This window comes from Dromiciops gliroides, chromosome 1 (genome assembly GCF_019393635.1).
Source record: "Dromiciops gliroides isolate mDroGli1 chromosome 1, mDroGli1.pri, whole genome shotgun sequence".
NCBI lineage: Eukaryota > Metazoa > Chordata > Mammalia > Microbiotheria > Microbiotheriidae > Dromiciops > Dromiciops gliroides.
The window spans coordinates 45,818,568-45,831,401 of record NC_057861.1 but is presented as its reverse complement, the minus strand read 5'-3'; the positions used below and the strand labels follow the sequence as shown (position 1 = coordinate 45,831,401).

At 43.8% G+C, this 12,834-nt stretch overlaps 1 protein-coding gene across 3 annotated transcripts; it reads right to left on the bottom strand.

Moving 5' to 3' along the window:
* Positions 1–2,896: 2,896 nt before the first annotated feature.
* Positions 2,897–11,924, bottom strand: MCEMP1 (mast cell expressed membrane protein 1). Of its 3 annotated transcripts, none has more exons than XM_043979729.1 (7): positions 11,795–11,924; positions 10,552–10,656; positions 4,954–5,085; positions 4,183–4,233; positions 3,534–3,647; positions 3,251–3,285; positions 2,897–3,103 (listed from the first exon to the last, which is right to left on the bottom strand). In XM_043979729.1, the coding sequence occupies exons 1-7, from the start codon at positions 11,871–11,873 to the stop codon at positions 2,963–2,965; spliced, it is 657 nt and encodes a 218-aa protein (XP_043835664.1). In that variant the 5' UTR covers positions 11,874–11,924; the 3' UTR covers positions 2,897–2,962. The 3 variants fall into 3 exon arrangements, with proteins under 3 accessions (XP_043835664.1, XP_043835665.1, XP_043835666.1); XM_043979730.1 differs by having other exon boundaries at positions 2,926–3,103; positions 3,211–3,285; XM_043979731.1 differs by having other exon boundaries at positions 2,985–3,103; positions 3,206–3,285.
* Between the last annotated feature and the right edge of the window lie 910 nt (positions 11,925–12,834).

Below are 12,834 nucleotides of genomic sequence, written 5' to 3'. Positions count from 1 at the left end.
CCAGGGAGCACCCCCAGCTTTTGGTCTGGGGAAGGCACGAAGTTGCAGCCTGCTCACATTTAGAACGGTTGTAGACGGTTGGTATCCCGGCCTTAAGTCACACACCAGTCCATCTTGTATTCAGTCATCAAACAGTTCTTCCTAAAGTACAAATCTGATCACATTGCCTCCCTACCTCCCACTCAATAAACTCCAGGGGCTTCCTATGGTCTCCAGGATCAAATATAAAATCTCTCATTTGCCTTTTAAATGCCTCCTTAACCTGGCCCCTTTCCACTTTTCTAATCTTATTCTTCACTCCACCACCCCTTCCACATACTCTGCAATTCAATGACACCAGCCTCCTTGCCAGGTGCATGTTGGAGCCTGCTCACAGTTGACTGTTAAATTTTCACTGTGAATGACTTTTTTTGTTTGTTTGTTTGGGGTTTTTTTGTTGTTGTTATTGGGCAATGAGGTTTAAGTGACTTGCCCAAGGTCACACAGCTAGTAAGTGTCAAGTGTCTGAGGCTGGATTTAAACTCAGGTCCCCCTGAATCCAGGGCCAGTGCTTTATCTATCCACTGTGCCACCTAGCTGCTTCCACTGTGAATGTTTATACCTCAAAAACAAACACACAGTTACAAATCAGGGATTGATCTATCATTTTGTTGATTGTCTAAACTTCAGAAAGTAATGGAGAAAAAATGTTACTAAGACAGATTAAACTTAAAAGTGTGTCATGGGTATATTTTTCCCCTAGAGAGCTGGTTGTTAAACATTTGGCAGTATCTCACTCCTCACTGCTTCTCACAATGGACATTCCTGACCCTGGAGCAGTTTCATGTGACTTCAGAGTTCAGATAACAGTTTAGTTAATAGTTTGGATAAGGCCACTAGCTAGTCAGTGCAGTAGATAATGTGTTGAGCCAGGAGTCAGACCTGAGTTCAAATCTGACCTCTAACACTTCCTCATTGCACATTCTTGGGCACGTCTCTTAACTGCTGTCTGCTTTAGTTTCCCCAAGCTATAAAATGACAATCACAATAGAACCCACCTCATAATGTAAAGCCTTTAGTACAGAACCTGGACTATATTAGGTGCTTGGTACATGCTGGTTCCCTTCTCCTCCCTTCATCGGTTCATACCACATTCTGGAGGCCTTCAAGAAAGGTGTCACAAAAAGACCCATTGAGCACTATGGTCATTCATCTGTCCTCCTCCCTGTCCTTGTCACAGGACCAGGCCATCTTCTCTTCCTGATGACATCATCTAAACCTGGTCTCTTTCAGAGCTCCTCACTGGTTACAGGCTTTTCATGCCCACCACTGTCCTTCATGCCCTCCATTTATTTAGGAAATAGCTTGTGATCTGTAACTCATGTGTTCATTTGCATGAAGAGAGGGAGTTTCTTCATCAAGGAATTCCCTCCGCCAAGGAAATCAAAGGTCCAGACCAAAAAGAAAATATTATATTTTAAAATGTAAGATGTACATAGACATCTAAGGCAAGCTTGGGCACTGAGGAAATATTATTGGGAAGTGAAGAGGATAGAAAAACAAAGGATAGGGGCAGCTAGGTGGCACAGTGGATAGAGCATCGGCCCTGAAGTCAGGAGGACCTGAGTTCAAATCAGGCCTCAGACATTTAACGCTTACTAGCTATGTGGCCCTGGGCAAGTCACTTAACCCCAATTGCCTCACTTAAAAAAAAAGAAAAACAAAGGATAGAAATTTTTAAAAATTAAGAAAATAAAAGAATCTGAGTCAAGACTCTGGGAAGTAGGGGCCCCATTGAGCTACTAGGAAACCCCTGGGCAAAGGTATTCACCTGTCTTTTCTTCCTCCAGTGTCTATCTAAGAGGCAAGTGCATTAGCATAAAGGAAACTTCTGGGACCAGCCAGCATCACCTCATACCCAGAGGTGGCCTCTACCCTATTCTTCTACATATTCATCCCTACTTGTAAATCCTCAGACACAGAAAGACACAGCCCATATAAACGGACAGGCCGGGGCACACTCATAGACATGAACTTGGATGTGCACACACTCACAGGAGAGGGATTGATGTTCAGAGTCTGATATTTCTCTTTTTCTTCAAGAATCTTTTTTTTTGCAGGGCAATGAGGGTTAAGTGACTTGTCCAGGGTCACACAGCTAGTAAGTGTCAAGTGTCTGAGGTTGGATTTGAACTAAGGTCCTCCTGAATCCAGGGACAGTGCTTTATCCACTGTGCCACCTAGCTGCCCCATTTCTTCAAGAATCTTAAGCTCATTACATATTGTTCACAGGTACAAAAATGTGATAAAATAATGGAATTTGGCAGATGCCCAGGGATCCTACCTGATTGATCTAGTATTGTTTGAGAAACCTACTAAGTACCTACTTGAGGTGATTAGATATAAGCCACACCTGGCCTGCCCTGAGTGTTGTATACTACTAACGTCACTAGGGGGACCACTCTTGGCCAAGCAATTTGAAGGACTTCCTTTTTGGGGGGAGGGAGAGAAAAAGGAGAAAAGGGAACTCTTGCTCAGAGGAGCTTTCTTTTCCCATTGGTGAGCTTCTGAGAGCAGACTGGAGAGGGGCTGCACAGCTGACTTCTATAGAAACTACGGACTCCAGGTGGTGAGTTAATAGAAATGAAGCCAGCTCTTTGAATTAGCTGAGCTGGAAGCAAGTTTGGGGATTGTGTCAGTCTTTGCTAGAGCCAGGGAGCATATCCATTTTTCTCTTCCCCTATTCCCTTGTCCTTGGCTTTATTAATTTCACCTTTGTTATATATTTTATTCCCATCAATAAAACCTGATTTGTTTGTGGAAAAGAGACTGTCGATCTCCTTTCTTACTGGCCTGAGAGAAATAACTACAAAATGCAGTTTGGAAGGGAGGAAACTTTGGACCTAGAGGTCCCTCATTATTTTCTGAACCCCAATATTACAGCGAGCCACCCAATTAACTCTCCCCGTATTAAATTTGGCCCCTACAAAAATATGCCCAGATCACAGGAAGGAAACTGAGGCCAGGGAGATCTGGCCTCCCCAAGCTCCAGGACAAGCCCAATCTTCCAGATGAAAGGCTGGTCTTCTTCTTTATCTGGTGGAATCATGGTTGGAATTTGATCCTGGGAGGGAAGGGAGACACAAGTTCAGACAGGCAACCCATTATATGCCCTTGGGAGTCACCTCCTGTACCTCCCTCTTCCCCACAAGGTATTTCTACCCACTTAACCTGATTGTTGAGCCATCTCCAATCTTTTCACTTGACTAACCAAATTTTCCAAGGTCTTGCTCTTGTCCTTCAGGTCTGCAGAAGAAAAGGAGAAGATGGAGAGGAGAAGACCCTAGCGCCAGAGACAGCCTCTCAAAGATATCTCTCCGAAACCTATCTATTCCAGAGATATACCTCTCCCAGACATGTCTTCCCCAGAGACCCATCACCCTAGCCAAGACTCCCCAACCTCTGGGCCCCCTTCTCTTTCCTTTTCCTCATCGGAATTGGGCAGCCCCACCCTCGCCCCAACCCAGCACTGGGTGCTGAGGGATAGGAATTACCTGTTCTAAAACTGTTCACCATAATCTTATTTTCATTATTGATTTTCTTCATATTAGTGATCTCTGCCTCCAACAGCTGTGATTTATCCTGCTCCTTCTGAAGGATGCCAGAGACTGAAAGATCCAGTAGGAAACATTCATTCATTCATTCAGCAAATATTTATTAAGTCCCTCCTAAGTGGCAGGCATTGAGCTAGCCAATGAGGATATAAAGACCAAAACAGACAATCTCTACTCTCAAGAGGCTTTAAATTCTAGCTGGGGGAAGGCAACATATACACAGTTAAGGAAATGTGAAATACACAAAGATCAGATGAGAAACTCTATGTAAAAGATTTTGCAAATCCTAATGTTCCATATAAATGTTACCTAGTATTACTATGGGAAATGAGAAAGGAGAGAGGAAAAAACATAGAGGAAAGACAGAGAGAGAGATACAGAGGAGAAAAGACAGAGAGACAACATTTTTTTAGAAAAAGTAAGGCCAAAAAGGAAAGGGGGGAGATGTTGCACTGACCCTCCCCTCCCCCTTTCCCAGGTGCCCAGAGGTTGGATCCTGCCTCCCTACTCAGAGCTGATTTTTCCCCACAGCTCCCTGGAGCCTCTCCTAGACTCACAACTTCCCCCCTGCCCAATTGCTTCACCTCACCATTCCACACCTCACTCTTCATCCCCATCAACTTCATGGAAAAATCTGAGCCTGGAGAGAAGAAAAAAGAATGTTAGCCTGGAATTCAGCCTGGAGCTGGTCAGGGGGAGAGGTGAAGGAATAAGGGGAGTGGGAGAGGGAAATAGAGACAGAGAGATGGGGATAGAAACATCAAAGCACAGACAGAGAAAAAGAAATATAAAGAGAGTGAGGAAGACAGAGAGTGAAAAAGAAATAGAGAGGGGCAGCTAGGTGGCGCAGTGGATAAAGCACTGGCCCTGGATTCAGAAGGACCTGAGTTCAAATATGGACTCATACATTTGACACTTACTAGCTGTGACCCTGGGCAAGTCACTTAACCATCATTGCCCTGTAAAAAAAAAAGAAAGAAAGAAAGAAAGAAAGAAAAAAAATAGAGAGAGAATGAATTAGAAAGAGAGTAAGAAAGTCAGAGAAAGAGAGTGAGAAGGACAAAGAGACGTAAAGAAAAGGCAAGATAAGAATCAGAAAGGGTGAGAATGGAAGGGCTGGAGCAGGCTGCAGAGGCTGACCCTGGGGGCAATGGTTCCAGCCTAGGAGAAGTTGTGAGATAGGATCACTTAAGTGTGGGATGAGAGTGGGATAGGATGGGGGAGGAGAGTCTGGACTGGAGGAAAAGGTGGAACTGAGAAGATCTCAGGCCCAGGTACCCAGGCAGGTGTGGGGATGTGGGGCCATGCCCCTGCCCTCTCCACTTTCCCCTTTACCACCCTTCCCCCACCTCAAACTCACTTTTCAGCAACATCAGAGACAACAGGATAATGCACAGCAGGAAACTCAGGCCCACAAGGAGGAAAAGGCACTGAATAGATTTGTGCACTGATGAGAGTCCAGGGGAATTGCTTGGAGCTGAAGCATCAGGAGCTGAGGATGAGAGAGACCTAGGTAAGTGACCCCTGGGCCCCACCAAGGAGGACCATGGGAAATTCTGAGGAGAAAAGGTTTGGGACTTGTCATCATCACTGTCTTCCCAGTAACCACCTGAACAGCAATAGCTGGAGCCAAGAACCAACTACATAATCCAAGGAAGGCAGATTCAAGGCTTTACCAAGAAACCAGCCACAAAGGGACACCATACCTGAGAGGGATTGCCTTAAGAAGCTGTGAGTTATCCCTTGCTAAGTAAGCTCCCTGAGGTCAGGGACTTTCCTTTTTCCTATTTGTATCACCAGTGCTCAGCGGAGGTCCCAGCACATATAGTAGGTGCTTAATAAACTGAGGAGCAACCTCCCCCTGGAAACCCTCCCCTTTACACTCCTGACCCCAGTTGAAAGGGATCTCTCCTACCTCAGTTTCCCACAGCTCTTTCAATGGACTTCTCCATCAGTTCAAGGAAAAGGCCCTGTCTAGTCTAGGAGAAGAGAAGACTTTGAAGGTCATGAGAGATATATCCAAAGGTATAAAGGGCTGGCTATCACATGAAGGATAAGATTCGCTCTGCTTGGCCACAGAAGGAAAAGCCAGGAACATACAAAAGGTGAGTTTAATCTTGGTGGCATGGGTGCAGCTAGGTGGTGCAGTGCACCGGCCCTGGATTCAGGAGGATCTGAGTTCAAATCCAGTCTCAGACACTTCACACATACTAGCTGTGTGACCCTGGGCAAGTCACTTAACCCTCATTGCCCCCACCCAAAAAAAAAATCTTGGTGCCAGGAAAAACTCCCTAATACTAAGTGCTAGACTGGATGGGAAGTCATAGGAAGGAAGCAAATGGGAAGAACATTCATTTAAGGTTTTGAAGCCAAAACTCAATGACCTCTTGCCTGGAATGTGGCTAAGGGTTTTCTTTTCAGCTGTGAGTTGGACTAGAAGGTCCCTTTCCATTCTGAGACTCCAAGATTTCCATCCTCTGCAATTGCAATAACATCTGTTTCCACCCTACTTTGATGTTTAAAGTGTTTTCTTCATGTCGATCCTATGAAGTAAAGTGGTTCAGGTGGTAGTTACTTTCCCCACTTAACTGAAAGGGACTAAGACACAGAGAGGTTGAGTGACTGACCAATGGTCACACAGCTTATATCAGAACCTATAATCAAACCCAGGTCCCTCCTGACTTCTAGTCTAATTGGTATTTTCCCCTGTACCACAGCTACTTTCAGACTCCTGCCTTATGTAAGAGTTGGCCTTAATAAGCCATTTTTGCCCCAGGGCATAACAGAAACCCTTAAATCAACTTCCCTTAGGGCAAAAATCCCAGAGTACCTCGGGGCCACTACCTGTAGGGGGGAATGGGAGAATCTGGGTGGGGCCAGACCAAATAGAAGCTCACCTGAGGAGGAAATCATCTGATAGCTTTCTTTTTTTTTTTTTTTTTTTTGGTGAGGCAATTGGGGTTAAGTGACTTGCCCAGGGTCACACAGCTAGTTAGTGATTTTCACTAACTGGGGGCTAAAATCAGTTCTTTCTACCTGCTTAAGGACCCTAAGTAGCCTCTAAATTTCAGCACACTGAAGCAAAGTCCTTGTCCCCATCCTAGTTATAGTTCTGATTCATTATTTTTATCCTTGTCCTTCCCCCACCGGCTGCTCTCATTAAATTGAACTTCCTCCAAGCTGCCAGTGTAACCTTATTGTTGTTGTTTGTCCTTCAATTTCAAAGTGGACCAGTGACATCACAGATGACTTTGTATGCGAATTGGATTAAAATGAGGCAGAACTGCACAAAGTCTTCAACCTCACTCTCTCTTCCTGAGTCATTGAAATCCAGTGGCAGGACAAATGTCAACATGACTAGAGATGGCCCAGGATGCAGTGCATGACCATGGAGTCTTTCAAACCTGACCAAGCCTTTTTTTTTCTTTTCTTTTTGTGAGGCAATGGGGGTTAAGTGACTTGCCCAGGGTCACACAGCTAGTAAGTGTCAAGTGTCTGAGGCCAGATTTGAACTCGGGTCCTCCTGAATCCAGGGCTGGTGCTTTATCCACTGTGCCACCTAGCTGCCCCTTCTGGCCAAGCTTTTAAGCTTGGTCATCTACTACAGTTGCCTTCATGGCTATTGGAACAAATAGTTCTCATCCGGCATTCTGCAGGGGGAAGTCTTCAAGTGCTTGGAGTAGACACTTCTCTAACTCACTAATGCATTTCAGGCCCTCAGCTACCCAAAACCTGGGTGAGCCCCTCTGCCTGCTGTGTATCCTATAGTGTCTTGGAGCTACAGGTGAGAGTTGGATGAAGCAGGCAAAGGTAGATGCACAGCCCTGAGAAAGGCTCTGCAGCTCTCACACAAGAGGTGCTAGTCTTCCTGAACACCCCATACATTAACAATGTTGTGTATCCCCCAAAATGCATATGGTCCACATTTGCTAAATCCACAAATGAAGAAATTGGTCTTGTACTAATCCTTTCTGGGGACTCTATGCTTTAGCTGAACTAGACAACTCTCTGCTCCCTTGAACATACCCCTCCCACTGGCTTCCACTTTTCTGCCCATGTTCATGCTATCTACATGCATCCTTGCTTTTTTGAAGTCCTAGCCAGCCTTTAGCCTCCAACTCCAACACCCCCTCCAGCCTTCCTTGACTTCTTTCCTTTGCATTTACTACAAATAATGTATGTGTGCCTTCTCCTATTACATTGTGAACTCCTTGAATGGAAGGCATGGTTTTTTGGACTCCCCAGAATCCTGCACAAGGTGTCTTATATCATGGGTAAATTGTGTGTCCGAAGCATTACCTATCTTTCCCTCTAATCTCAGCCCCTTTCCTAATGCCCCTATTTCTGTTGGACTTTGCCATTTTTCTAGTCATCTAGGTTTGAAACCTCAGTCATCCTCAACCCTTCAATTTCACTCCCTCATATGATCATCAAATCACAGAGTGCAGCCCCTCATTTTATAGATGAGGAAACTGGGGCTGAAAAGGCTAAGTAATTTGTCCAGAGTCACAGAGTTAAAAAGTGTCTGAGGCAGGATTTGAACTCAAATCTTCCTAGGTCTTATCCATTCTTCTTTCACAACATGCCCACAACCCTCCTCTCTGCTCACATATCTACCACTTGACTTCAGAGTCTTATCACCTTTCCCCTATAGCAATAGCCTCCTAGTTGACACATGTCTTTCCCTACTCTATTCCTAAAGTATAGATCTGATAATGTTTGTTACTCCCCTGCTCAAAAAGCTCCAAGGGCTCCCTATTACCTCCAAGACCAAATCTCACCTCAGATCCTTACTAGTTGTATGACCCTGGGCAAGTCACTTAACCCCAATTGCCTTAAACATCTGGGGCCATCACCAGTCATCATAATATATATCTTGCCACTGGATCCAGATGGCTCTGGAGGAGTGAGTAAGGTTGGTGACCTTGCACAGCCCTCCCTCATTTAAATCCAATTCAGTGCAAGTCATGACATCACCTCCCAATGTCATGGTCCTCTTCAAGAATGAAAGACAAACCCAAACAACAGATAGAGAATATTATAAAATACAAGATGGATGCTTTTGATTACGTTAAATTAAAAAGTTTCTGTACAAAGAGTAGTAATGCAGCCAAAATTAGAAGGGAGGCAGAAACCTGGGAAACAATCTTTACAGCCAGTATTTCTGATAAAGGCCTCATTTCTAAAATATATCGGGAACTAAATCAAATTTATAAGAATGCAAGTCATTCCTCAATTGAGAAATGGTCAAAGGATATGAACAGGCAGTTTTCAGATGAAGAAACCAAAGCTATCTATTGCCATATGAAAAAATGCTCTAAATCACTATTGATTAGAGAAATGCAAATTAAAACAAGTCTAAGGTACTACCTCATATCTATCAGATTAGTTAATATGACCAAAAAAAAAGGAAAATAATAAATGTTGGAGAAGCTGTGGAAAAAATTGGAACAGTAATGCATTATTGATGGAGCTGTGAACTGATCCAACCATTCTGGAGAGCAATTTGGAACTATGCCCAAAGGGCTATGAGACTGTTCATACCCTTTGACCAAGTAATACCACTACTAGGTCTGTATCCCAAAGAGATCATAGAAGAGGGGAAAAGACCCATATGTACAAAAATATTTATAGCAGCTCTCTTTGTGGTGGCAAGGAATTGGAAATCAAGGGAATGTCCATCAATTGGGGAATGGCTAAACAAGTTGAAACCTTGTATATGAATGTAATGGAATACTATTGTGCCATGAGAAACGAGGAACAGGAGGATTTCAGAGAAACCTGGAAGGACTTAGATGAACTGATGCTGAGTGAGAGGAGCAGAACCAGGAGAACATTGTACACAGTAACAGCAATATTGTGTGGTGATCAATATGGTAGATTTGACTCTTCTCAGCAGTGCAATGATCCAAAACAATTCCAAAGGACTCATGATAGAAAATGTTCTCCACATCCAGAAAAAAGAACTGTGGATCCTGTTTGCAGATTGAACCACACTGTTTCTACTTTGGGGATGTTTTTTTTTTCTTTTTTGAGGTTTTTCCCTTGTGTTCTGATTCTTCTTTCACAATATGACTACTGCAGAAATATGTTTAATGTGATTGTACATATATAACCCATATCGGATTGCTTTTCATCTCAGGGAGGGGGAAGGGAGGGAGGGAGAAAAAAATTTGGAACTAAAAATTTTAGGAAAATGAATGCTGAAAACTGGAAAATACTAAAATAACTTTAAAAAAAATGGACAAACAACAACAAAGACCAAATTGAAACTCCTTTGTCTGGCACTTAAATCCCTTTATGATGTGGCTCCAACTTACCCATGTTTCTCATACAATATTCCCCCCCTACATTCTACAATTTAGCTAAACTTGCAGTTTGTACAGGACATTCCCTCTCCAGTGCCCATGACTGCATTGGCTGTTCCCCATGCCAGGAATATACTTCCTCCTCACCTCTATCTCTTAGAATTCCTAGCTCCCTTCAAAGCTCAGCTCAAATTTCACCATCTTCTTACATCCTTTCCTGAACCCTGCCTCCCACAGCTGCTAGCGTCCTTGTTATCAGAAATTATTTTTGTTTTATTTTAATTCTTTCATTGTGTATTTAGTAAGCACTTACTTACCATGTGCTAGGACCTGAGCTTGGTCCCAGGGATACAAAACAAAAACAATATACTCTCTCTGATCTTAAGGAGCTTACATTCTATTGTGGAAAATAGATATATACGTACATAACATACATATAAATACAAAACATATGAATTCTATGTCTATGTTCCCTCCCCCTTCTCCAATAGAATATCAGCTCCCTGAGGGCAGGGATTATTTTATTTTTGCCCACAACCCTAACCAATGTTGTCCCTCTCGTGATGTCCCATCTCTCCTTAGCTGAGCCTGAGTTTGAGACCAGCAGAGTTGTGGGGGAAGTGAGAGGAGAGGTGAGGAACAGTCCTTACTCTGCTGGATGGACATCGATTGTTGCTCCAGAGCACTATTCTGGCTCCTTGTGGTTGGAGAGATGTTTTCATAGTCAGGTTCATCCTCTTCAAATCTTTGGGCACCTAGAGGAACCAGACAAGGACCCCAGAGGTTCAAAGAACCAAGACATCCTGTTTCTTGGCCCTTGAAGAACCTGGGCATCCCACTGAGATACTGAATAAAGCATGCTACCTGACACAAAGTGTCAGAGGGACATAGATCTCCAGACATCGCCAACAAATGAATTTTGGTTTGCTTGACTATGTATGTTTGTTACAAGGATTTGGTTTTCTTTTTCTTTTCTTAAACTGGAGATGGGGAATTGGAGGAGGGGACTAGCAACAGAGTTATCAAAAAGAAAAGGAAAAGTGATGCATTGAAGTATTTTTTAAATGCACAGAAGAGAACAGAAGGAAGATCAGAAGGAAACACAGACAAGCAAGCCAGCTTTGAAAGTTACATGGTTTTTTTGTTTTGTTTTGTTTTGTGTGACTTGCCCAGAGTCACACAGCTAGTAAGTGTCAAGTCAGCCAACCTAGCTGCCCCAAAAGTTACATGTTGACTTTACTATAACTAAAAAGGAAAAGCAAGCAGTACATAATGGGAGTTTGGGGATTTCTGAGCAATTCTCTTTTTTCTGTTCTACTTTGTATGTGGAAATGCTCGTTTTATTTGGTGTTTCTTAAGTTCAAAAGACAAATAATTTGTTAAAGGAACATAGGCACAGGGGCAGCTAGGTGGCACAGTGGATAAAGCACTACCCCTGGATTCAGGAGGACCAGAGTTTGAATCTGGCCTCATACACTTGACACTTACTAGCTGTGTGACCCTGGGCAAGTCACTTTGCCCCACAAAAAAGAAGAAAAAAGAAAGGAACATAGGCATCACAACTTCCAGAACCCTCCCCTCTCTCCCTCCATCAACCCTCAAATCTCTCCTTCCACCTAAAGGGCTTCTCTCTGGCATCTTGTGGCCCACCTTACTCCCAGACTCTGAAAGAAATGAACCAGAGGTTTAAATTAGAGCAGCTTAAAGGGAAGATCTCTGGGTACCTGCATGGAGAAGGTAGAGACAGACAGATACACCCTCAAGCATAGCAAGAGCCTGGCCTCCTGGATCTCCATTTTCCCCTTCCCCATCTCCTCAGAATCACATGCTCCCAGGAGACTTCCCCTGGTTCTCACCACCACCACCACCCCTATTTTTGCCCATTGGTGCTACCTTTTGGGGCCTCCTTCTTCTTGGCCTTTGTCTTGAGGGACAACCCTTGATTTATATAAACATTATCTGTCCCTTCCATGGTCCTGACATCAAATGATCTTCCCTACCAGTCTGACTCACTCTCCCTGACCACACCTTCACAGGAGATGGTGTCAGAGGATGGATGGAGCAATAATCTAGGATGTCAAGTGGGGAGTAGAAGGAAGAGGAAGAGCTTAGACTCCCAGACTCTCAGGGCCCAAAGAAGCCTCAGTGGCTTCTCTACCTAAACAGGTGATTTCTACAACATCCCTGACAACGGAACCTGCGGATTCTAATGGTGTGTTTGGGGAACACTCTACTTTTCAAAGTGCCCATTCCACCTCTAGACAGCTGTAATAGCTAGAACATTTATTAACCTGCCTCTCTGCAACTTTCTCCCATCGTTCCTGGTTCTGTCCTCTGGGCCCAAGCAGAATAAGTTCTACAGGCCCAAGGAATCATATAATATAGAGTAGAAGGTACCTTAGAAACTAAGAGTCCAGGGGCAGCTAGGTGGCGCAGTGGATAAAGCATCGGCCCTGGATTCAGGAGGACCTGAGTTCAAATCTGGCCTCAGACACTTGACACTTACTAGCTATGTGACCCTGGGAAAGTCACTTAACCCTCATTGCCCAAAAAAAGTCAGTAATTATGGTGAAGACCCCTTTCCCTTTTGATCTTGAGTGCAAAAATGCTTGATGACCTTCATCTGTGGAAACGGGCTTTTAATGGGTTTGTCCCCACTTTTCCCTTTGAGAACAAAGGCATATGGTATATGACTATAATGGAATATTATCATGTCATAAGACATAAGAAAAGGGATATATTCATAGAAACCTGAAAATATGTGTATGAATTGATGCAAAATGAAATAAGCAGAACCATTGCCTAACACCCTTAGAAGACAACAATCTGAGACCAAGCACCTGGTGATGTTAATAACCTTCTTGAACTCCTTTTTTTGGGAGGATGGGGATGAAGGCAATTGGGGTTAAGTGACTTGCCCAGGGTCACACAGC